At 38.7% G+C, this 26208-nt stretch overlaps 1 protein-coding gene and 1 long non-coding RNA gene across 5 annotated transcripts in view; one reads left to right on the forward strand and one right to left on the reverse strand.

The window, feature by feature from the left end:
- Brwd3 (bromodomain and WD repeat domain containing 3) overlaps window positions 1-745 on the reverse strand; it is a 91595-nt gene extending 90850 nt beyond the window's left edge. The window contains exons 1-3 of one of the 2 annotated variants that reach the window (XM_021153018.1): window positions 476-745; window positions 285-343; window positions 54-83 (exon numbers count right to left, since the gene is read on the reverse strand). In XM_021153018.1, the coding sequence (XP_021008677.1) occupies window positions 54-83; window positions 285-343; window positions 476-506 (120 nt within the window). In that variant the 5' untranslated portion in view covers window positions 507-745. The remainder of the gene's footprint in view (window positions 1-53; window positions 84-284; window positions 344-475) is intronic. The other variant, XM_021153022.2, reaches the window with a different exon arrangement.
- A 203-nt stretch (window positions 746-948) lies between these two features.
- On the forward strand, window positions 949-24654 carry LOC110287542. 3 transcript variants are annotated; one of them, XR_003835656.1, is made up of 6 exons: window positions 949-1153; window positions 2606-2732; window positions 6986-7054; window positions 10497-10595; window positions 23764-23803; window positions 24007-24654. It is a non-coding gene; the product is annotated as an uncharacterized LOC110287542 (long non-coding RNA). The 3 variants fall into 3 exon arrangements; XR_003835655.1 differs by having other exon boundaries at window positions 2643-2732; XR_003835657.1 differs by having other exon boundaries at window positions 949-1063; window positions 2643-2732.
- Window positions 24655-26208: the final 1554 nt, after the last annotated feature.

Below are 26208 nucleotides of genomic sequence, written 5' to 3' on the forward strand. Positions count from 1 at the left end.
TTCCTCCAGGTTCTCCCCAGCCCTCCCCACCTCTTCCCAAAAGGGGTCCATACCTGATGCTCTTCGAGCTCTTGCACTAGCACCTGGGGAAGAGGGACACAGGGATGTGAAAGCAGATTGGGGCGCCAACCCATTCCTCCCTCCCCACTTCCAACACAGCCGCTGACTGTAGGAGTAATCGCGGCCGGCCTTTCCCTCACCCTCCAACTGCACTGCTCAACCAGTGCCTCAATTTCCCCAATGGGACCATTCCCCAACACTCCCAGATATCCTTTCCCTCTCACCTGAGCGGATTTGTTACAGGGTCCGGACTGCAAGAACCTTGCGATCAGGTAATACAGCTCTAAAGAAGGGGTTGGGGGTGGGGGGAGACGTTGAGAGAGAGGCAAGGAAAAGAGATACAAGCTTTTTTAAAAAAATCTGACAGCAGTCGCGCAAAGCCCCCATCCCTTTTGCCCCCGGCTCAGCTACTCACCGGCTTCGATCTGGGTAGGTGCCGCCGCCATCCTTTTCCCGAGGGGGTTTGGGGGCTTCGCTCCGGAGGGCTGGCGGGGGCGGGTGGGGGCGCTGCCTCTATTGTGGTGAAGCCCCCATGCTTGGGAGTCCCGCCGCTTCCGCCGCACTCTTCGTCCCAGTTTCGGTCTCTCTCGGATTCATCGCATCACGTTTCGACCCATAGATATTCTAGCCCAAGAGCTGAGGAGGCGGAGGAGGAAGGAGAGCAAGAGAGAAGGAGAGGGAGGAGCTGAAGTCGCCTAGGGGTGGGCGGGGGGAGAGGGGTGGGCGGGGGAAAGGGGGTGGAGCCATAGAAAGAAGGAGGGGGGAAAAGAAAAGGGAGCAGCTTGCAAAGCTCCAGGCTGGCCGCCAGGGGCACTAAGGCGGCCGCCTAGTTCCAGCCGCTTAAACCGGCCTGGGGTTGCCTAGTTACTGCCCAGAGAACAAGGAAGAGGTTCTAAACGCAGGCAGACGCTCTGGCAATCTTCGTCAAACTCTGTGGTGGCGTTGGCGTCCCAGAGCTCCGGAGTTGCTTACTCTTCCTGTAAGGGCAATCGGACCCTTTCCGGTGAGGGAACCTTTCTCCAGACATGATCAATGAAACTGGCGAGGGACTGACATGATCTAGCTTACCTTCTTGGGTCACCGAACGGATTGGGTTTGTTTGTTCTTTCTCTACCCCAAGAAAAAGTCGCTAGCTACTGCAAGGTTTTGTTTTCAAACAAGAAACAGCATGCCAAAAGAAAGTGCTGCGCCTACCTGATGAGCAAGGGAATAATATTCTTCTAGAAAACTTCTTGTAGTAGTATCAAGTCTCCCCTTGATTCTGATAAACATTGCGCGCTAAGTTTACACTTTAACGAGGAGGCCGTTTCCCCCTTCTGAAAAGGTCAACAAGCTGTTTCTTCTCAATTCCTGTAGGATAAGTTGGAACTCTTTTGTGAAATTCTGCCAAAACATTTTTAAAGTTCTTAACAATTCATTGAAATTTGGATAGAAATGATAGTTTGGTTTGGTTTGTCTTTGAAGTGGTATTCTCTGACATGCTGTCACTATGTATCTATCCAAGGCTCGCCTGGAATTCCTTGTCAATCTTCCTGCCTCAGCTTCCCTGGTGCTCACGTGGCAGGCATGTGTCGCCACTCCCTTTGACAAAAAGTCTTTTTTCCACTGCCTTGAGACTACAGTTGTTTGAATGTATAACTTTAACTCTTAGCACAGCGCTGATTTGATCAAAGGATTTGTATAATAATTGACAGTTTGAGTAAACTGGTTCACTTCCCCAATTTCTCTTAGGGGAAACACAGAGTTTGTTCTCAGGATGTTACTTTGAACAGAATTCGTAGAAGCAAAACATGATGGGAAAACAAATACTATTTGAATTGTGTACATTATTTGCTTTGAAATACTCAAATTTGAAGGTTCACATTAATGTATGGCTATAGTGGGAGTTTGGTTTTCAGACTCAGAGAGCTCGGCGATTAAGCCACATTGGGCATAGAATTAAATTTAATTCAATTCATAAACTTAACATATCCTTAGTAACTCTTTCTGCCAATTTCTATTATTTAGTAATTAATAACAACATAAGAGTAAAATGCTGTGGTTATCTTTGGTATAATCAGTATCTGAAAGAAGTAGATAAAAGAAATATAAAACCTCGGGACAAAATTGTGAGGTGCTTACTGAAATAGTAATTTTTGTAGTTCAATATAATATAATTAACAGCTAACCTTTACCAAGTCATTACTACATATTTTACCTGCTGTAACTCATTTAATCCTTAACAGTGACCTAGGAGACAGTTTATATTTTTCTCTATCATACTAATATTAAAAATTACTACTAGCTTGGTGTGGTGACACACGCCTTTAATTCCAGCACTTGGGAGACAGAGGCAGGCAGATTTCGGAGTTCGAGGCCAGCCTGGTCTACAGAGTGAGTTCCAGGACAGCCAGAGCTACACAGAGAAACCCTGTCTCGAAAATAAACAAACAAACAAATAAAAGACTACTATATGACTTCAAAGCACTTACATGTTATTGTTTTTCTTATATGTAAATGATAATAAATAATATTCACTGTGTTTGCTAACACACATTTTTTGTAGAACTCATGTGAGAATATATCTCTGTTGTATTCAAAAGGCATGTGACATAATTATCCCAGCGATCACTAAAACTGTAAATTTGGATGCAATTAAGAGAGAAAACTCCACACATTTATGGAAACTTAAGGTAAGAAATTACTTGTACAGAATTATTTTTATTTATATTTATTTATTGTGTATATGCAGGGGCAGAGTCACCTGGCCTCCAGGTAAATAATTATGTTAACTGGAATTTGAAATGATAAGGGATTAGGAGTAAAGAAAATACAGATTAACCTCCTGTGGTCTGAACTACCTATAATCCCAACACTAGGACGGTGGAGGTAGAAGTGTCTTTAGTTCAAAACTAACTGGGATACATAACTAATTCAAAGCTGGCCTGAGAGATAAGGGGAACTGGAAAGAGCATGCCATTAGTTTCAGGCACACAATACCCAATGATTCTAGTATCCTCTACTGACAAAGCAAGCTGACACAAGGAAAAATACTTAAAGCCCAAATCCATTTCCACAAAACCAGTCACTAAGGATAAATTTTGGAGATGATAATTAAGGAAGTGATGAACTAGCAGGAAGTTTCTGTACTAAGTATGTAAGAAGGAAGTTTTTTAAATGTCTGTGTTTCCACAAAAAAAATCATTCTTTAGAACTAATGCTAACTAATCAAAGACTTTGAAGTAATTTAGAAGACAGAATCACCAGTCTGAATCTGTGCCTGACCACATTTGTATCCCCCTCCGTGTGTGTGTGTGTGTGTGTACATGTGGAGGTCAGAAGACAGCATTTGAGAGTTGCTTTTCTCCCTCCATTATGTGGGTCCCAGGACTGAATCCAGATTGTCAGGCTTGGCAGCAAGTACCTTTACCCACTGAGCCATGTTGCTGTCTTTCTTTAACTTATTTCAAAATTTAGATTAGTAAAGGGAGCAAATTTTCATCTATTATAGGAAAAAAAATGGACTTAAGTAGAAAAAATAAGAAATGTTGCTAGGCATTGTGGTATGTTCTTATAATCCTAGCACTTTCAGGGCAGGAAAATTAAAGAGTTCTGCAGCATCTTTGCTTACAGAGTGATTTTTGAGACCAACCTGCTTACATGAAAATATCACAAGAAAGAAGGGAAAGAAGAATAAGATAGTTGGCAAGTGGCTTGGTGGGTAAAAGTGCTTGCCACCAAGCCAACAACCTGAGGTCAGTCCCCAGAACATACCTGGTGAAGGAGAGAACTGTCTCTCTCAAGCTGTTCTCTGACCTCCACACTCTTGCCCTGGCATGCACTTCCCACCCCCACACAAACACACTTCATAAATGTAAAAAATGTTAATAAAAAATGTTTACTTGGTAGCTGCATTAGCTTCCTCGGGCTACCATAACAACTTCTAATCCAGAGGGCTTAAGAAAGTAGTGGCTTGTTTTTTTACACATGAAAACTAGAAATGTAAAATCAGCCACTGGCAGAGTTTGTGCTCCCTCTAAATGCTCTGTAAAAGAATCCTTTTTTTCCCTTTTCTAGCTTCTGCTGGATCCTTAGCATTCTTTGGTTTGTTGATAGCATACCTCCATTATCTTCCTCCATGTTCAGATAACCTTTGTACATGTGGGGCCCTGTGTCAAATCTTAGCATATTATGTATATACATGATTCTCGGGACCCACCCAGGGTCTCCCACATTTTGGACAAGCACACTACCACTTAATGTGTTTTGTTATGAGGACAGGAGTCATTAAATTTCAGGTCCACCTTACATCTCCAATGATCTCATCTTAATGCCATAATTATATCTACAAAGAACTTATTTCCAAGTAAGGTGATATTCACTGGTATTGTGGTTAGAACATGAACATATTTCTGAGGGGTACAATTCACTGAACTATACTTTATTATCATCTTTATTTTTATTTTTGTTTCTTTGTTTGTTTGTTTTGTTTTTTTCAAGACAGGGTTTCTCAGTGTAGCCCTGGCTGTCCTGGAACTCACTCTGTAGACCAGGCTGGCCTCGAACTCAGAAATCTACTTGCCTCTGCCTCCCAAGTGTGCCTCTGCCTCTCAAGTGTTGGGATTAAAAGCATGCACCACCACTGCCTGGCTCATCTTTATTTTTAAATAAATCTTTTTTGGAGGGAGGGGGTTTCAAGACAGGGTTTTTCTGTATAGCCTGGTTATCCTGGAACTCACTCTGTAGACCAGGCTAGCCTCAAAATCAGAAATCTACCTGCCTCTACCTCCTAAGTACTGGGATTAAAGGCATGTGCCACCACTACCTGGCTAAATAAATCTTATTTGCCATTATTGTATGCATGTATGGATGTGTGTGCATGATGTGTGTACACGTGACTTTCAGAGGCCGGCTTTGTGGCATTGGTTCTCTCCTTCCACTTTTATGTGGGTTCCAGGAATTGAACATACTATCCTTTTAAAAGTCATATTTCAGGATGATTAAGAGTATCTACAGCAAACTTGACAGCCTGAGTTGGATCCTCAGATCCACAGAGTAGGAGAGAACAAAAAAAAAAAAAAAAAAAAAAAAAAAAAAAAACCCAAAACCTGAGACTTCTTATTAAAAACAATAGAGGCCAGAGGCAATCGGAAAGCATAGTCATTGTAACACAAGAAGGAAGGCACCACACAAGAATCCTATGTTTAGTAAAGCTAACTTTGAAAACAAAGGTGAACCACAGATGTTTCCCCAATAAATAACAAATAGAACAAATTGTTGATAGCATAGCCACATTACAAGAAAGACTAAAGGACGTTTTTTTGTTTGTTTGTTTGTTTGTTTGTTTTCCAGCTGGAAAGGAATAGAATTTAGAGAGCATAACAGTTCTGCCCCTTATTCAATGAGAGTACATTCCAGCCCCTCCAGTGGATGCCTAAAATCAATTCCAACATAGGCTATGATCTTCTTATCCAGGGATACATAGTTTTGGTTTTGGGGGATTTGTTTTTATATGTTGAAACAAAGTCTTCTTGTGTAGCTACAGTCAAGCTTCAGTCACTTTGCTTCTACCTTCTGAGTACTAGAATTACAGGCATTTTCACTTAGACATGCAAATTCCATGTCTTGTAGTAACAAAGTATTTACCACCCACCATAGCAATTTATCTTTTTCAGTATCTTTTCTGTCCAAAGTATGATAGCAAAAAGAACACTGATTTCTTGAAAAAGAACACATTTTGTTCTTTTTTCTTTCTCCTACTTCATTCTGCTTCAGCACTGGGAGTTAAATCTAAATCCAGGTTCCTCCAAATACTAGGCAAGTGCTCTTCTATTGATCTACATCTCTGTTTTTTGTTTTGTTTATGTTTTTGTTAGTTGCTCAGGCAGGCCTTGAAATATCAGGGATTTTTGTTTGTTTGTTTCAGAAAGGGTCTCAAGTATCTCAGACTAGCCTTGAACCCACTATACACCCGAAGGTGACCTTGAATTTCTACTTTTTTTCTTCTTTTGCTAAGTGCTGAACAGACAGGCATGTATTGCCACACCTGGGCGAGCTTTGGAATTTCAGTCTTCTGCCTCTATAGAAGCTGAGATTAGAAGCTTGCACCAACAGGCCCAGCTACAGGATTCATTCTTATGCATTACATTTTTTAATTTGTATTTATTAAAATGTAGAGGCCAGAGGACAATTTTACAGTGTAGACTCTCTCCTTCCACCTTATAGAGCCCAAGCATCACACTCAGATGGAACAGTGGTGGCTCACGCCTTTAATCCCAGCACTCAGGAGGCAGAGGCAGGTGGATCTCTGAGTTTAAGCCCAATCTAGTCTACATAGTGAGTTCCAGGACAGCAAGGGCTACCCAGAGAAACCTTGTCTTAAAAATAGAATCAAACTCAGGTGAGGCTTGTATAGCAAGAATTTTACAGAGCAAGCAGTCTCACTAGCCATAGTAAATAGATTTAAGGGTTCTGCTTCTTTTAACAATAGAGTATTATCCCCAAAGAAGAACAAAATTGCATTCAAGGAAACAAATGTAACTAGAGAAAGAAAGTGTCCTGTTAAGCAAAATGTGCCAGACACAGAGATACAAATGTTCCCTCATGTGGAGACTCTAGATTACACACATAAGCATGTATGTAGATATGTGTATACATATGGCATGAAAGTAGAAGTGGAACTGTGGGCAAAAGGATGAGGAAAGCAAAGATTACAAGTAAACTATGTGATATTCATCTTGTAATGAAAGCTACTATTTTGTGCAGCAACTATGTACAAAAATAAAAACAAACAAATAAAATGCAGGGCCTTGTAGAAGAAGGCCAAAGAGGGTATGATCTTGAAAAAGATATTGGAACTCAAGGCTCTCCCTTCCACTATCTCTACTTCCTAGTCTTGTTAAGGTGAACAAATTTCCTCTGTCATACACTCTAACCTTCATTTCAGGGCTACCAGGGGTTCATATCCATGAAACTAAGCAACCATGCACTAAAACCTCTCAAAGCCTGAGCCAAGGTAAACCCATTCTTTGAATTGTTTTGTCTCATACATTTTTTACAGAAACAGAAAACACATCAACACAAAATGATTTGCCAAATTCACCACCATTCCTAATCAGAACATCTAACAAACTAGTTTACAGCGGGAATTGCATCAAGCTACTAACAGGTGTAGCTGATATAATAGTTAATTGTGAAAAACTGAAGGCTATCCTCTTATAATCAGGAGATCCCATTTAAGGTAGAATTTCTTTTCTTCCTTTCTTCCTTCCTTCCTGTCTTTCTTTCTTTCTTTCTTTCTTTCTTTCTTTCTTTCTTTCTTTCTTTCTTTCTTTCTTTCTTTCTTTCTTTCTTTCTTCCTTCCTGTCTTTCTTTCTTTCTTTCTTTCTTTCTTTCTTTCTTTCTTTCTTTCTTTCTTTCTTTCTTTCTTTCTTTCTGACAGGGTTTCATGGAGGTCACACTGGCCTCAAACTCCCTGTGCAGCCCAGAGTGACTTAGGCCTTCTTATCCTCCTGTCTCCACTTCCCAAGGGCTGGGATTAGTAGCATGTACCAGCATACCTGCTTTAATGGAGCCGAGGGGCCTGGGGGTAAAAGCAAGAGTCTTGTGAAAACCTAGGCAAGCACTCAACCAGCTGAGTTACATCTGCAGCCCTTCTCTCACTAGTTCTGTTCATCGTCTTCGCAGAGGTCTTCCAGGTTTAAATAGTTAAGAAAAAGCAGAAACCAAATCTGGTGTGGAGTGGAAAAGTATCTCTTTCTTTAAAATTCACGGACTTAGCAAAAATCTTAAGGAACTCATGAAAAACTTATCAGAGCAAATGAGCAGAGCAACGCATGAAACGTGACCACGATAGTACTTACAGGTCTGTAGCCAAACAGTAAAGATTTTGTAAAAAAAAAAAAAAAAAAAAAAAAAAAAAAAAAAAAAAAAAAAAAAAAAAAAAATGCATGATTTACAGTATGATCAAAAAGAGTAAAATACTTAGGAATATGTTTTACAAAATAAATGTAGTACTAATGCACTGAAAACTGTAAAGCAGCCACCTGGGGGTGGTGTACACCTTTAATCCCAGCACTCAGGAGGCAAAGGCAGGAGGAGGATCACTGTGAGTTCAAGGCCAGCCTGGTCTACAGAGTGAGTTCCCATGACAGTCAGGGCTACACAGAGAAACCCTGTCCCCAAAAAAATTAAAAATAAAATTGTAAATTTTAAAAATTAAAAAGAGAGAGAAAGAAAATTGTAAACCAGTATTGAATGAAATTCAAGTACACTTAAAGAAATAAAAAGCCATTCCATGTCCATGGTTTGGAAGACATAATAGTAAAATCTGATCTACTTTGCATATGTAGCCAAATCCCAGCAGGAATTTTGGCAGAAACTGCATGATTCATACAAGGAGCCCAGAATAGCCAGAGCATCTTGGAAAGAAGGATAAATTAGGATGGTTCACACTTCCCATGCTCAAGCCTTACTAACTAAAAGCAATCATCAGGAGGAGTCTGTTACTGACATTAAAAAAAAAAAGTCATACGCATCAATGGAATAGAATTGAGAACTCAGAAATAAGCCTGCAGCTCTGTTGTCCATTGTTGATATCAGTACCTAGAGAATACAAAAGTAAGAAAGAAAATACCCTTTCAACATGTGCTGGGACAAATGGACTTTCACAAGAAAAAAATTAGTTTAGACTACTATAATGCAATAATAAAAACAGAAATTAACTCATTTTTTCCGGAGCCCTAGAGGTTAAAAAACGATACAATTTTTGAAGAAAAGGTAAATGCCAACGTTTGTTACCTTATATTAGACAAATGTTTCTTTGTTATGACACCAGCAACACACTCGCAAAAGTAGATACATTAACCTTTGTCAGAGGGAAACAGTTATGGACATCAAACAATATTAAGAAAATCATGATCATTAATCAAGCAGGTTTATACTGCTAATCAGAAAGAACACTCTAAAATCCTGAGGCAAAATAAATCCTTCCACTCTTTGTAAAAAAGGGGGGGGGGTAGAGAAGAGAAGAAAAGAAAAGAAAGAGGCACATGCTTTTAATCCCAGCACTGTGGAGGCCAAGGCAGATAAGTCTCTAAATTTGAGGTCAATCTGATGTACAGATCAAGTTCAGGCTGACTATGGCTACAAAGTAAGACCCTACATAAAAGAGGGAGGGAGAGTCAAGGGGAGGGAGGAAGGAAGGAAGGAAGTAGTGGCACAGGCCTTTAATCCCAACACTCAGGAGGCAGAGGCAGGTAAATCTCTGATTTTGAGGCCACCCTAGTCTACAGATCAACTTCCAGGACCACCAGTGCTACACAATGAAATCCTGTCTGAAAAGTCAACAACAAAAAAGATAACCCAATGAAAGGAAGAAAATAGTTGTAAGTTATATGCAATAAGAATCTACTTAGCAGAATATATACATAGAACACAGACATATCAGTGTTCATTACAAAAATGCAAGTTGAAACCATAAGATAACAGTACCTTCCTTCTACCAGTAGTCTTACACAGAGCTGTGGAAACAGTTTGGTAGTTGCTCAAAAACTCAAACTGTCGCCATATACCCAAAAGAATGGAAAAATATGTACAATAAAAGTTGTCCACCAAAATTCATAGCATCCAAAACAAACAACAGAATCTGTTGCAGTGGCAAGTGCTACTAATCTCAGCATTTAGATTGGGGAGGCAAGAGAATCATTTCAAGGCTAGCTTCAACTACTGAGAGAAGTCAAGGCTCGATTGGGTTTCCTGAGATCTTGTCTAAAACAACAACAACAAAAAAAGGTCACAGCAGCGTTATTTCTAATACTACTTTTCATAACAGAAACAACTTATGAATGAATTAAAAGAGATACTTTATACCTATGGAATTGAGTATTCTAACATAAAAAGCAATGAAGTAACAGCATATGCCCTATCTATCTATCTATCTACCTATCTATCTATCGATCTATCTATATCTGTCTGTCTCCTGGATGGACCTTGAAAATGTGTTGAATGAAAGAAATTAATCAGAAAAGAGAGCAAATATAGTATGATTATGTGAAATGTGAGGAACAGGTGGAACTATCAAGGTAAAAAGATTACTGCTTCCATTGTTTAATGACATGGAGCAAGAGTAGGTGCTTGCATATATAATAATTATTTGGGGTGGGGGAAGTGTTTCTAATGTGTTCTACAACTACATCTGATAATGCTTGCACACGTTTGTAAATAGATAAAGAACCATCTAAGGGAACAAGTTTTTCTTAGTGCATGGGGATGCCTGTGTATGGACATGGATGCTATGATCCATGTGTGGAGGTCACAGGATAGCTTTGTGGAGTCAGTTCTTGCCTTTCAACTTTACATGGATTCCAAGGATCAAAGTCAGTTCACCTGGCTTGCATGACAAGCCTTTTTACCCATTTCCTGAATCACCATGTTGGCCCTAAATTTACATTTTACAGCATTGAACTGGAGCTGGAACTAGAGCTTCATGCCTAAAATACTTCACTACCTTGCAAAAGGCTTATGATGGATTCATTACTCAAACAGTGATCTTTATGGTATGTAAATTATGTCTCAAGTGGGGTCTTAAAAATATGTGGTGCATTGAATAAAGATAAACTAATAAAATCAGATTTTCTTAAAAATTAATTAAAACAGTGTTTGGTTAATAAATTTAATTATGATTGCAGTATGTTCTTAACATTTTTTCCTCGTTGAGCCATAATTGAATATTTCAAAACCAAATAGTATTCTGATTATTTTCTCTTTTAATATTGGCTTGCACTTTCTCCTTCATTCCCGCATGGATTTTCAAATTGTTACTCACAAAGGAAACAGTAAGGGGTTGGGATATATTTTAGTGGCTTGGTTATCATGTGCTGAGCCATGGGTATGGTCATCACACATATAAAACTTATTAAGCATCTTAATAATTATAGAAAAGTCACCTTTTGTACATATTACAATTGTTTTGACTTAATATTCTTCATTTGGTTTTTCTCCTCCTCTTGTCTTCATTAATAAAATTTACTTTTCTTTCTTTTTAAAACAATTCTGTAGCTGGGCAGTGGTGGCACATGTCTTTAATCCCAGCAGTGGGAAGGCCAAGCCTTTAATCCCAGCAGTGGGAAGGCCATGCCTTTAATCCCAGCACTAGGAAGACAGAGTTCTGAGTTCAAGGCCTACAGAGTGAGTTCCAGGACAGCCAGGGCTATACAGAGAAACCCTGTCTTGAAAAAACAAACAAACAAAAAACAAATTCTGTGCTGGGCACACGGCCTAGGCAATTCCTCACTGAGCCTCCCACCATTCTTAGGTGATTCCAGATTGTGGCAAATTGACAATGAAAATCGAGCAACACTATCTTGTCCCAATCCCATGGTGATTTCTTTGTTTTAGATTACATTACATTTTATCATCTGAGAACACTCGATTTCACATACACCAGTGTTTCTGCTTTTCAGTGGCTGTCATCTCATTATTATTTGAACACGTCTCCTATAGTAAAGGCTTGGTTTTCCAGCATTTTGAGTTATTAAGACAGGATCAGATCAAGAGGGCACTGACATCTTATCAATGAACTAATGCATTTGTATGAATTCATAGATAATGTGCTAGTAGGAGGTGAGGCCTTGTTGGAGGAAGTTGGTCACTGGGGTACACCTTTCAAAGGCATATCTTCTCACTGGACACTCTTGGCTCCTGTTTCAAGACTGGGTGACATATGTAGTTAAACTCTTTTTTACCCTTCTACTGTAATGTTTCTACCTTGTCAAAGAGCTAAAAGCAGTGGAGTCAGCTACCTGTGGACTTAAACCTATTTAAACTTTGAACCAAAATACAAGGGTTGAGTTGTTTAACTCAGGCACTTTGTCATGGCAATTTCTTTTTCTTAAAGGAACTTTAGAAACATTTTGTCTTGTTTCCCTTCCCCCTTATTGCTTTTGATTTTTTTTTCTCAGACAGGATCTCACTCTGTAGCCTGGATAACCTAGAACTCGGTATATCAACCAGGTTTGCCTTGAACCTAAAGAGATTCACTGCTTCAGCCTCCTGAATGCTGATATTATAATCAAGTACCACTGTGCCCAATTTATGAAGTATTGGGCATCAAACTTAGATCCTTGTGTGTACTTGCCAAGCACTCTAGAAACTGAACTACACCCCCAGCCCCACAGTGATAGTTCTTTCTTTATAAAAGTTCTATAAAACTTTTGTTGATTATAATTTGTTTCATAATTTCAACGTCTTTATACAGATCAATAGTACTTACTAGATGCTAGGCCCAAGATATATATTCACATGGATTATTGAGGGTAGTCACAAAAGCCCTGTATCATACACATTTATTATCCCCTCTTTAGAAATAGGGAAATCAAAACTCTATTCAACTAAATATTTGATCAGTGTCACAAAACTAGCAAATATTATTAGCCCTTGTTCTATGTGGTCCACTCTTTATCCTCTTTCTGTCCATCTCTGTCTCAATTTCCCTCTCCCCCACCCCCTGTTTGAGCCTAGGCTTAGATTTGCTTAAGCTCACTACATAGCTGGTGTGAAGGCTAAACATCTGATATTCCTTCCTCTGTCTCCCAAGTGCAGAAATCGAAGGTACCACATGGTTCTCTTTCTTATTGAAAACAGGTGTTTTTCCCTTGCCTACCATTTCCACTTGTTTAATTCGATGCTATTTATTATTGTATGGGTTTAATTGGACTTTCAAAACACTATATACATGATAACCTTCAATTAGCTATTTACTTTGTTTGCCTCTCTCTACTCACTGAGCCAAAAGGGTTACATTTTTCCCTTTGTTGAAAGGGCTGGAAGAGAGAATAGTGAAGTGATTGTTCCACCATAATGTGAGATAAGAGATGGGCACCACATACTTAGAGTTGAAAAAATAATCTATGAGTTAAAAAAAAGGTTTTCAATTTGATGGTTGTGAGCATCCATGTAGAGACTGGGAATGAACCTGGGTCCTCTTGAAGAGCTGTCAGTGCTCTAAAGCACTGGCACAGATAGTTAAGAAATTGAGGCAGGGTCTAGTGCAGCCCAGGTCAACTTCAAACTCATCATATACCCACAAATGACCTTCCATTCCTTAGGACCCCTGGCCTCTACCTCCCAAGTACTGGAACTATGGTCATTTGATACCATACTCATTTTAAAACAATTAAAATTTTAAAGTTATGATATATCATAATTGTTATATTCATTCTTACTAAATATAGTTTGAATTTCTAACTGGTGAATTAATGTAGCAATTAGATATTATGGTGGAATGAAGGTTAAATCACTATAAATGGACCCAATGCCCATATCTGACCTCTGTGGGTGCTACAAACTCATGATATACATATACAGGCCAAACACACACACACACTAAAAATGAATAAATAGTTTTTCAAAAGATTTGTCTTTGTTGTGATTAAAAATACACTATTAGGAATAGTGTAAAAACATTTTAAAATCAGAAATGGCTCTTTGTGCTGGGCAAGATTGTTCAGTGTGTTAAGGGCACTTATCACTAAGCCCAGGGAACTGAGTTTGATCCCTTGGACCCACACAGCAGAAGGAGAGGAATGACACCTGTAAGGTGTCCCCTGACCTACATATGCTGGCCATGGCATAAGCATGCATGTGTGTGGCACATACACATAATAAATAAATGAATGTTTAAAAACTACCATGCTATGGAAAGAGAAAGAAGTGGCTTATTAAAAGAAATCAAATATTTCATTGGGCATAGTGACTCATACCTGTCATCTCAACTCGTGGGAGTTAGAGTTAAGACAACCAAAAGTTCAGAGTCCTCATCAGCTACATGGTGTGCAGGAAGACTTTATCTACTCAAATAACCTGTTGGAATTTGTGTTTCTGTGTGGTTTTGTTGCTGAACATCAAGCCTGGAGCCTTATGCATGCTACATGTGTATGTGTGTGTGTGTTACTCAGCTAGACACGCAGACTTGGTGCCGTTTGACTTTTTTAGAGTTTCATCTTCTTGCTCCTTCATTTCTCTTATCAACTCTGTTGTATGTGTTTTGTTTTTGTTTTGTGAGACAAAGTCTTACTGGAGCTTGAGTTAGCCTCAACCTAGTCACAGCCATCCTCCCTCAACCTTTGTAGTTCTGGAGTTATAGGTGTGAACCACCAAGCCCACCTATATGCATTTAAGCCACATTAAAATTATTCAAGAGCACACTGTATGAGTATTATAGACATAATATTTCCAATTGATGCACATATTTTCGAGATAAGGTCTCATATAGCTCAGATTGTCTTAAAACTTACTCTGTACCTGAAACTGCCTTTGAACTTTTCATCTGCTTGCTTACACCTACCTAGTGATGAGATGAGATTGCAATTGTGTACCACCATGCCTAGGTAATATACTTCTTTTTTTTTCTGTTTTTCTTTTATTATTATTGTTGTTGTTTTGGCATGGGGCTGTCTGTCTGTTGGTAGGACATGTGTATTGAAGTCACCCACTATTGTATTAGGTTAATCTGTGACTTTATGTCATTTTTTCATTTTTATTTTTATTAGATATTTTCTTTATTTGCATTTTAAATGTTATCCCCTTTCCTAGTTTCCCCTCTGAAAACCCACTACTCCTTCCACCCTCCCCCTGCTCCCCAACCCACCCAATCATGCTTCCTGGCCCTGGCTGTCCCCTATACTGGGGCATTTAACTTTCACAGGACCAAGGGCCTCTCCTCCCATTGATGACCGACTAGGGCATCATCTGCTACATATGCTGCTAGAACCATGAGTCCCACCATGAGTTTTCTTTGGTTTGTGGTTTAATCCCAGGGAGCTCTTTAGATACCAGTCAGTTCATATTGTTGTTCCTTCTATGAGGCTACAAACCCCTTCAGCTCCTTGGGTTTTTTCTCTTATCTCTTTCATTGGGGACCCTGTGCTCTTTCCAATGGATGGCTGTGAGCATCCACCTCTGTATTTGTCAGGCACTAGCAGAGCCTCTCAAGAGACAGCTATGTCAGGCTCCTGTCAGCAAGCTCTTGTTGGCATCAACAATAGTGTCTGGTTGTGGTGATTGTTCATGGGATTGACCCCGAGGTGGAGCAGTCTCTGAATGGTCATTCCTTCAGTCTCTGCTCCACACTTTGTCTCTGTAATTCCTTCCATGGATATTTTGTTCCCCCTTCTAAGAAATACCAAAGTATCTATACTTTGGTCTATCTACTTCTTGGGTTTCATGTATTTTGTGAATTGTATCTCGGGTATTCTGAGCTTCTGGGCTAATATCCACTTATCAGTAAGTGCATATCATGTGTGTTCTTTTGTGATTTGCTTACCTCACTCAGGATGTTATCCTCCAGATCTATCCATTTGTCTAATAATTTCATAAATTCATTGTTTTTTAATAGCTGAGTAGTACTCCATTGTGTAAATGTACCACATTTTTTGTATCCATTCCTCTATTGAGGGACATCTGGGTTTTTTCTAGCTTCTAGCTATTATAAATAAGGCTGCTGTGAACATAGTGGAACATGTGTCCTTATTACAAGTTGGAGCATCTTCTGGGTATATGCCCAGGAGTGGTATTACTGGATCCTCAGGTCCAATTTTCTGATGAACCTCCAAACTGATTTCCACAGTGGTTATAAGAGCTTGCAATTCCACCTGCAGTGGAGGAGTGTTCCTCTTCCTCCACATTCTCACCAGCATCTTCTGTCACCTGAGTTTTTGATCTTAGCCATTCTGACTGGTGTGAGGTGGAATCTCAGGGTTGTTTTGATTTGCATTTCCTTAATGCCTAAGGATGTTGAACATTTTTTTTAGATGGTTCTCAGCCATTTGGTATTCCTCAGTTGAGAATTCTTTGTATACCTCTGTACCCCATTTTTTAAGACGGTTATTTCATTTTCTGGAGTCTAACTTTTTGAGTTCTTTGTATATATTGGATATTAGTCCCCTATCTGATTTAGGATTGGTAAAGATCCTTTCCCAATCTGTTGGTGGCCTTTTTGTCTTATTGACAGTGTCCGTTGCCTTACAGAAGCTTTGCAAGTTTATGAGATCCCATTTGTTGATTCTCAATCTTACAGCACGAGCCATTGGTATTCTGTTCAGGAATTTTCCCCCTGTGCCCATATGTTCAGAACGTCCCCACTTCCTCCTCTTTAAGTTTCATTGTCTCTGGTTTTATGTGGAGTTCCTTGATCCACGTAGACTTGAGCTTTGTACATGGAAATAAGAATGGATCACTTCACATTCTTCTACATGCTAACTGCCAGTTGAGCCAGCACCATTTGTTGAAAATGCTGTCTTTTTTTCCACTGGATGGTTTTAGCTCCTTTGCCAAGTGACCATAGATGTGTGGGTTCATTTCTGGGTCTTCGATTGTATTCCATTGGTCTACTTCTCTGTCGCTGTACCAGTACCATGCAGTTTTTTTCACAATTGCTCTGTAGTACAGATTGAGGTCAGGGATGGTGATTCCACCAGAGGTTCTTTTATTGTTGAGAATAGTTTTTGCTACCCTAGGTTTTTGATTATTCTAGATGAATTTGCAAATTTCCCTTCCTAACTCGGGGAAGAATTGAGTTGGATTTTTGATGGGAATTGCATTGAATCTGTAGATTACTTTCAGCAAGATGGCCATTTTTTCTATATCAATTCTGCCAATCCATGAACATGGGAGATCTTTCCATCTTCTGAGATCTTCTTCCATTTCTTTCTTCAGAGACTTGAACTTCTTATCAGCTACAGATCTTTCACTTCCTTAGTTAGAGTCACACCAACGTATCTTCCATTATTTGTGACAATTGTGAAGGGTATTGTTTCCCTAATTTCTTTCTCAGCCTGCTTATCCTTTGTGAAAAGAAAGGCCACTGGTTTGTTTGAGTTAATGTTATATCCAGCAACTTCATTGAAGTGGTTTAAGAGGTTTAGGAGTTCTCTGGTGGAATTTTTGAAGTCACTTATGTATACTATCATATCATCTGCAAATAGTAATATGTTGACTTCTTCCTTTTTAATTTGTATTCTTTTTCTCTCTCTCTCTCCCTCTCTCTCTCTCTCTCTCTCTCTCTCTCTCTCTCTCTCTCTCTCTCTCTCTTTGTCTTAATTGTTCTGGCTAGGATTTCATGTACTATATTGAACAGTTAGGGAGAGATTGGGCAGCCTGTCTGGTCCATGATTTTAGGAGGATTACTTCAAGTTTCTCTCCATTTAGTTTAATATTGGCTACTGGTTTGCTGTAGATTGCTTTTATTATTTTTAGGTGTGCTTCTGTTTTGTAGAATAGTGTGAGGATTATTGGTATTCGGTCTTCTTTGAAGGTCTGATAGAACACTGCACTAAACCCACCTGGTCCTGGGATTTTTATTTTGATTGGGAGACTATTAGTGACTGTTTCTATTTCTTTAGGGATTATGGACTGTTTACATCATTAATCTGTTCCTGATTTAACTTTGATACCTGGTATCTGTCTAGAAATTTGTCCATTTCATCCATGTTTTCCAGTTTTGTTGAGTATAGCCTTTTGTAGTAGGATCTGGTGATCTTTTGGATTTTCTCAGATTCTGTTGTTTTCTCCCTTTTCATTTCTGATTTTGTTAATTAGGATACTGTCCCTGTGCCCTCTAGCTGGCTAAGGGTTTATCTATCTTGTTGATTTTCTCAAAGAACCAGCTCCTGGTTTGGTTGATTCTTTGAATAGTTCCTTTTGTTTCCACTTGGTTGATCTCAGCCCTGAGTTTGATTATTTCCTGCTGTCTACTCCTCTCGGGTGAATTTGCTTCCTTTTGTTCTAGAGCTTTTAGGTATGCTGTTAAGCTGCTTGTGTATGCTCTCTCCAGTTTCTTTTTGGAAGTACTCAGAGCTGCTGTGCATTTTATTCTGACCACTGCTTTCATTGTGTCTCATAATTTTGGGTATGTTGTGGCATCATTTTCATTAAACACTAAAAAGTCTTTAATTTTGTTCTTTATTTCTTCCTTGACCAAGTTATCATTGAGTAGAGTGTTGTTCAACTTCCATGTGTATGTTAGCTTTCTATTATTTATGTTATTATTGCAGATCACCCTTAGTCCATGGTGATCTGATAGGATGCATGGGATTATTTCAATCTTGTATCTGTTGAGGCTTGTTTTGTGACCAATTATATGGTCAATTTTGGAGAAGTTACCATGAGGTGCTGAGAAGAAGTTATATTCTTTTGTTTTAGGATAAAATGTTCTACAGATATCTGTTTAAATTCATTTGGTTCATAACTTCTGTTAGTTTCAATGTGTCACTGTTTAGTTTCTGTTTCCAGGATCTGTCCATTGATGAGAGTGGGGTGTTGAAATCTCCTATTGTTGTTGTGTGCCGTGCAATGTGTGCTTTGAGCTTTACTAAAGTTTCTTTAATGAATGTGGCTGCCCTTGCATTTGTAGCATAGATATTCAGAATTGAGGGTTCATCTTCATAGATTTTACCTTTGATGAGTATGAAGTGCCCTGACTTGTCTTTTTTGATAACATTGGGTTGGAAGTCGATTTTGTTCAATATTAAAATGGCTACTGCAGCTTGTTTCTTGGGACCATTTGCTTGGAAAATTTTTTTCCAGCCTTTTAGTCTGAGGTGATGTCTGTCTTTGTCCCTGATGTGGGTTTCCTGTATGTAGCCAAATGTTGGGTCTTGTTTATGTAGCCAGTCTGTTAGTCTATGTCTTTTTATTAGAGAATTGAGTACATTGATATTAAGAGATATTAAGGAAAAGTTTGTGTTGCTTCCTGTTATTTTTGTTGTTAGAGTTGGGAGTCTGTTCATATAGCTATCTTCTTTTAGGTTTGTTGAAAGATTACTTTCTTCCTTTTTCTAGGGAGTAGTTTCTCTCCTGTGTTGGAGTTTTCCCTTTATTATGCTTTGAAGAACTGGATTCCTGGAAAGATATTGTGTAAATTTGGTTTTGTCATGGAATACTTTGGTTTCTCCATCTATGGTAATTGAGATTTTGGCTGGGTATAGTAGCCTGGGCTGGCATTTGTGTTCTCTTAGGATCTGTATGACATCTGTCCAGGATCATCTAGCTTTCACAGTCTCTGGTGAGAAGTCTGGTGTAATTCTGATAAGCTTGCCTTTATATATTACTTGACCGTTTTCCCTTACTGCTTTTAATATTCTGTCTTTGTTTAGTGCATTTGGTGTTTTGACTATTATGTAAGGGGAGGAATTTATTTTTGGTCCAAACTATTTTGAGTTCTGTAGCCTTCTTGTTCATGGGCATCTCTTTCTTTAGGTTAGGGAAGTTTTCTTCTACAATTTTGTTGAAGATATTTACTGGTCCTTTAAGTTGAAATTCTTCATTCTCATCTATATCTATTATTATTATGTTTTGTCTTATCTTTGTTTCCTGGATTTCTTGGATGTTTTGAGTTAGGATCGTTTTGCATTTTGCATTTTCTTTGATTCTTTTGTCAATGTTTTCTATGGAATCTTCTTTAATTGAGATTCTGTCTTCTATGCCTTGTATTTTGTTGGTGATACTTGCATCTCTGACTCCTGATTTCTTTCCTAGGTTTTATATCTCCAGTGTTGTCTCCCTTTGTGATTTTTATTGTTTTTACTTCCATTTTTAGGTCCTGAATGGTTTTGTTCAATTCCTTCACCTGCTTGTTTGTGTTTTCCTGTAAATCTTTAAGGGACTTTTTGTGTTTCTTCTTTAAGGGCTTCTACCTGTTTACCTGTGTTCTCCTGTAAATCTTTAAGTGTTTGTGTGTGTGTGTGTGTGTGTTTTTCCTCTTTAAGGGCTTCTACCTGTTTAGCTGTGTACCTGTATTTCTTTAAAGAGGTATTAATGCCCTTCTTAAAATCCTCTATCGTCATCATGAGATATGTTTTTAAATCCGAGTCTTGCTTTTCCAGTGTATTGGGGTATCCAGTACTCACTCTGGTGGGAGAACTGGGTTCTGATGATGGTGAGCAGTCTTGGTTTCTGTTGGTAAGATTCTAGCATTTGCCTTTTGCCATCTGGTAATGTCTGGTGTTAGATGTTCTTGCAGTCTCTGGCTGGAGCTTGTTCCTCCTTTGAGTCTGTATTCCATTGGTCTACTTCTCTGTCGCTGTACCAGTACCATGCAGTTTTTTTCACAATTGCTCTGTAGTACAGATTGAGGTCAGCACTCCTGGGAGACCAGGTCTCTCCTGGCAAGACCAGTGCACAGAGGGCTGTGGAACAGCTCCACCTCCTGGGTGCAGATTTAGGCCCTTTGGACCCTTCCCAGCTGTTCTGTAGCTTCTGAGGCCTGTGTGCTTCGTAGTGGTCCTGCCTTAGAGAGTCACTAGAGACAAAATGGAGATCTCCCTTGAGTCCTAGGGTCAGAGCATTCCCTGGGGGCAAGCTCTCTAGCAGGGAAGGTACACAGAGCAGTAATATACTTCTTAGTACAAATCAATATTTTCATTTTGAGTCAGTCCTGCTTTTGTGCCAAACTTTTTCTAGATCATTTTAAGATACTATTGAATAAGAATGTTTTTAAGGCAGGGTCTCATGTACTCCAGTCTAGACCTGAACTATTAACCAAAGATGATCTTTGACTTTTGGTCCTTCTGCCTCCATATGCCAAGTGCTAGGAAAAATTTCCCCTTTTCTTGGATAGATATTATATAGTATTGGTAAAATAAATTAATAGTCATACTTTAAGGATTTATTCATTAATATTAAATTTTAAAATTATGACTTTAATGGAGTGTGTTTGTGTGTTATCTGTGCGTGCATATGTGTGTGCATGTATAGGTGAATACATGTGGAGGCCAGAGGATGACATCAAATGTCTTCTGTTACTCTTCATTGGTTTTATTTTCTTAATTAATTTTAGAAATTGAAATGTGTTATAAGTCGTTTTAATCATTTGCCTTCTTCTTGACTTTGAACCCTTCCATGTATGTCCCTTGCTCTCTTTCAAATTCATGGTCTCTTTTTCTTTATTGTTTTATACATAAATACATATGTGTGTGTGTGTGTGTATATATATATATATATATATATATATAATATATTTGAGATATTTCATATATATGTGTATGCATATATATTTCTAAATGTATAAATACAACCTAATTAGTCCAAATAATATTGCATATGTATATACATTTGTACATATATATGTAATATACATGCGTATGTGATTTCATAGCTACCACTTTGTTTTTTGGGCTTTTTGTTTGTTTGTTTTGTTAAAGCTCCCTCATAGGATCTTCAGCTCACAAATTTGGCTGGATAGACAGGATAATGAGTTCCTGGGATCTACCTGTTACCCACATCTCTCCCTGATGAGCATCACCACACCCAGATTTCTATATGGGTACTGAAGATCAAACAAAGGTTTTCATGCTTGAGCAACATATTAGCTACTGAGCCATCTCCCCATGTTAACTACACTTAGAAACAAAACCAGTCCTGGTAAAATTATATTCATGTCTAAAGAATTGTCAATTTTGGTTTTACTTAATTGATTTTACAGTATTCTGCTTTTGACCCAAGAAATAAAAGGAGACTTTTTGCCAAGCAGTGGCAGCGCACACCTTTAATCCCATTACTTTGGAGGCAGAGGCAGGCGGATTTCTGAGTTTGAGGCCAGCCTGGTCTACAGAGTGAGTTCCAGGACAGCCAGGGCTACAGAGAGAAACCCTGTCTTGAAAAAACAAAAACAACAACAAAAAAACAAAACAAAACAAAACAAAAATTTGTTAAGTTTTAGGGAAATTGCTAGGTTCACTATATATTGATACACACATATATTCAATTTCTATATATGTTTTATGTCAATAAATTGACATCTTAAAAACACACAGGTCAATCCTACTAAGGTAGAATTTTAATATTCAAAATATTATGGAATTCAGCATCTTGTGGAATTAAATATTCTGTATATACTAAATCATTACAAAAAAAAAAATCTCACAGTGTATTCCAAGTAATTCTGGTAAATCATTCAGTACATGCCACCATCCATCCATTTCTCAGTTGTCTGATATTGTACCTTAATTAACCTTAAAATCCATCAAAGTCCACATTACTCATTAAGTTCAATTTTGTTTGAGACATGGTCTGATCCTATATTTCATCTCAGACTGATCTGCAATGCACCATATCCCAGATAGGCCTTAAACTTAGCAATCGTCCTGTCTCAGCTTCCCAAGTGCTAGGATCACCGGTATAAAACTACCCAAATCAGCTTGTTTTGAACTTTTAAACCCTGTAATAGAAGTGAACTCACTTGCTCTCCAAATACCTACTCTTCTTAAAAAATGTATTACATACTAAAATTGCCCTAAGAATGTCTGATGTGCATTTCTTACCTGACTAAGCCTGCTTTCCACTTGAGCTAACATCAAAGTGCATTTTTATGGCTGTCCTTTGAAATTCTGATGAGCTCACTACTAGTTCTACTTCTCTCAAAACAGCTCTTTCTCAGCATGATAGAATAATAATGTGAGGCAGAAGAAGAAAAAAAAAACATTGTTCTAATCTTGGTTCTTTCATTGACTGACTCTAGGGGGGAAATCACACAATTGTTTAAAGGCTTTTAGAAAAATTCTATACAATGGATAGACTTGCCCTACATGTAAAAATTCTACCACTATAATCTCTTTATTTCTATACCATTATTTCAATTGCAATTCTCAATTCCTATTCACTAAAGATGCAAGTATTATGTCTCACATTTTCTTCATGATACAAGGATTCATCTAACACATCCTCATTCCTTTTGGCTCTCAGTTCTTCTAGATACTATATATTTTCTCCTTTTTTAAAGTTGTTTTGTGGAGGCTCTGGTTCTCTGAGGACAAAATGAACTTTGCCTTAAAATCGTTTTTTCACTGAGCAATCGCTTGCTCTTGCTCTCACATGCAGGCACCTGTATCTCAGCAGTCTTTCTTACAAGACACATTACTTTTAAGTCTACCTGGATTCAAAACCACATGGATTCCTCAGAGTTTAGCTTCTGAGATATGGCTAGCTCTCTAGTTGTCCTGGAGTAGTCACATGTGGCCTCCCAGATAACAAGGGTTTGCAACCTTAGGCAGTGCTTACCTCTTGCATCTTCGTTTGTCCTCACCCCTACACCTTCCTCACAGAGAGTTAATTGAGATATCTCCCATTCCATCTGAACAACCCTCAGAAACCTGGCACCCACCCTTAGGGGGCAATTCTAGGATAAGATATTACCACCCTGCAGTTCAACATGGTCTTAATCTCAATCCTAAATCTTAGTTAAAAGGGAATTGTCTTCCTTGGGTGCCTTTCTGCAATTTCTTCATTCTTGAAATGTTTTCTTACTTATTTCTTGCCAAACCTTTCTTATTCCCATATTCTTATACATAACCATTTTCTTCGGTGCTGGGTATTGTATGCAGAGGCTTACATCTTAGCAAACACTGTACCACTGAGCTGTATCCACAGCCCCAAATATTCCTTTTCTTATATTTATCCTCACATCATTGTGTAGTTTCTATTTCTTAATATGAACTATATTAATACAGATATATCTGCTTTTCAGAATAATTCACTCTTTAACTGTGCAATCAAGCACTACTACTGGAAAAAATAAGCTATGTAATTCACCAACTTCCCTTCTGTTTTTGCTGCATGGGGAAAAAGCTTTTTGACACTTTATCATAAGTTTTTATGTTACTATACTGGTTTGTTCATTGATCAGTATTACTAAATTTTTTGTATATTTTTTCTTCTCTCTTTTCTGCTCAGATTATTTAGCCTGCATTACTAAAGTGTGAATATTTTCAAGGTAATAGTTTCTATTCGTTTCTCATCTCTAAGTATTCTCTTGATTTTAGCTATCTTCTTTGATTTAAGGAAATCCAACTTATATTTTTAGTCTTAATAGTGCTTCTGAATTAATTAGTTCTCGATTAATCTTTTGTTTGGATTTACTTGCATTATTTTTTATTTTGTGTATGTTTGTGTGCCTTCTTATATGTATGTGCACAGTCTTCCACAGACCAGAGATGCTGGATGCCACTAGAGCTGGAGTTAAAGGAAGCTATGACCTGCCAGATGTGGGTACTGGGAACCACACTCAGGTCCTATGCAAGAGAAGTAGGTACTCTTAACTCCTGACTCATCTATCCAGCCTTGATCATTCTTTTATTTTTATTTCAATAGATATTGAATATGTAGTATATGCCAGACAGGATGATGATAAAAATTAAAAGGTGAGCAAAGTACATGTGTTGTACACGACAAAATATTTGTAAGTTAAAAAAAATACTGTAAAGTGTGGTAAGTGCTGTAATTGAAGTAGATTGTATTATAAGAGCATGAAAACTATTAAATTTTGGAGAAGGGCAGAGAGTGCTTCCAAAAGAATGTAAAAGGTAAGTATAGGCTTGAAGTCTCGACAGATGAGGAGGAGTTTACAACCGGAAGGTAAATGCCAAACTTGAAAAGACAATTCCAGACAAAAGGGGTCAACAGTTACAAAGGACTACAAGTCACAGCGAATGTGGTATTTTAGGAAAACTACACTTCGTTCAGATCCTAAATTTCCAGATAGGCTAGCCAGAGTTAGGGAAAAAGGTGATTCAGTCGTAGTTGAAGCAATATGTTCTAAGGTTTCAGTTTATAGTCCTTTTTGTTGAAAAAAAAGTTAATATATTCTTTTTTTCTGAGTACATATTTCCTTTTAATATGGTCATTTGAAAATTAAAATATACATATAATATACATATATATTGCTCCTTTTGTGAAGTCCACATCATGCATCCCAATCCCATTCATCTCCTTGTCTTTTCATATTTGCCCTCTGCCCTTGCAACCTCCCACCCAAAATTAAACAAAATCTCTCTTTGGAATCTGTGGTGTGTTACAATGTGTTATACAGTATACCACTTACCTCAAACAGCTCTACTTTCAAGTGTTCATAGCAGTGAGTCATTGGTCTGGTTTGAGGCCTCTGGCTTCTGCTACACTATCAATACTGGATCCTCATGAAGACTTCTCTCAGATGTTCTGTGCCATGGAGATCCTGTAATGTTGCTTCTTCGGGATCAGTGCCTTCAAGAACTCTAGCAGTTCATAGATGAGGTAGATGTTGGGGTGGGCTAACTCAAAGCTCTGCATCTGGGCCTTGTTGGTAGCTGAGTTGGTCAGCCTGCCAGTTCTCTTGCACTCACCCTGCCAGGGTCAGCTTTCCTGCTTTGCTCTAAGGAAGAACAAGGCCAGCTACTGGTAGCAGGCAAGGGGTGGGACAAGATCTTCTGCTTTTATACCGTTGGGGCCAGCTCTCTAGCACTGCCATGGCAAGATGTGGGAACAGTTTTCATGACCTTATACCCTAGGGGCCAGATCACCTGAGTGCTACAGCCAGTGAGGGGCAGGACCATCTCTGAGCAGCTTTGGGACATCAACATGGCTCCAAAGCAGCAACACAGACCAGGGACATCTTCATGACCTTTGGTGGTAACATAACTATATGAACTAACCAGTACTCCCCAGAGTTTGTGTCTCTAGTTTCATATGTAGCAGAGGATGGCTTAGTTGGCCATCAATGGGAGGGGAGGCCCTTGGTCTTGTGAAGATTATATGCCCCAGTACAGGGGAATGCCAGGGCCAGGAAGTGGGAGTGGGTGGGTTGGTGAGCAGGGTGGGGGAGGTTATAGGCAACTTTCGGAGAGGAAACTAGGAAAGGGGATAACATTTGAAATGTAAATGAAGAAAATATCCAATAAAAAAAAGAGTATAGACATTGACACAGAGCCCTGATGCTGCAGGGCTAGGGACCCAGAAATGGTCCTTAGTGGGAGGCTGAGCCATGATATCACTATGGCCTTAGGTGGCAGAACAGGCTACTCACATCAGGCTATTCTGTATTATCTTCACATCTCCAGTTTCACTTTTCTTCATAGTGCTCAAACCTTCTTCTCTCCCATCTCTCTACCATTTACTTACTCAACATAGTGGCTCCTAGGTATCTTCTGCCCACCTGCACCCTATGGCAGCACCCTTTAAGAATTTTTAGTTTTTAAATATCATGCCCTCAAAATGAATGAATTTGCTTCAGGTGATTTTCTTTGCAGGATATATGGTGTATGACTAAACTTTTATTATCTGAGCCTTTCACACTGTCAGTGTTATATGACAAGTAACTAGCCATGTATGACCTCCTGGTGTACATAGCACCATGTTTTCTCA

This window comes from Mus caroli, chromosome X, assembly GCF_900094665.2.
Source record: "Mus caroli chromosome X, CAROLI_EIJ_v1.1, whole genome shotgun sequence".
Taxonomy (NCBI): domain Eukaryota; kingdom Metazoa; phylum Chordata; class Mammalia; order Rodentia; family Muridae; genus Mus; species Mus caroli.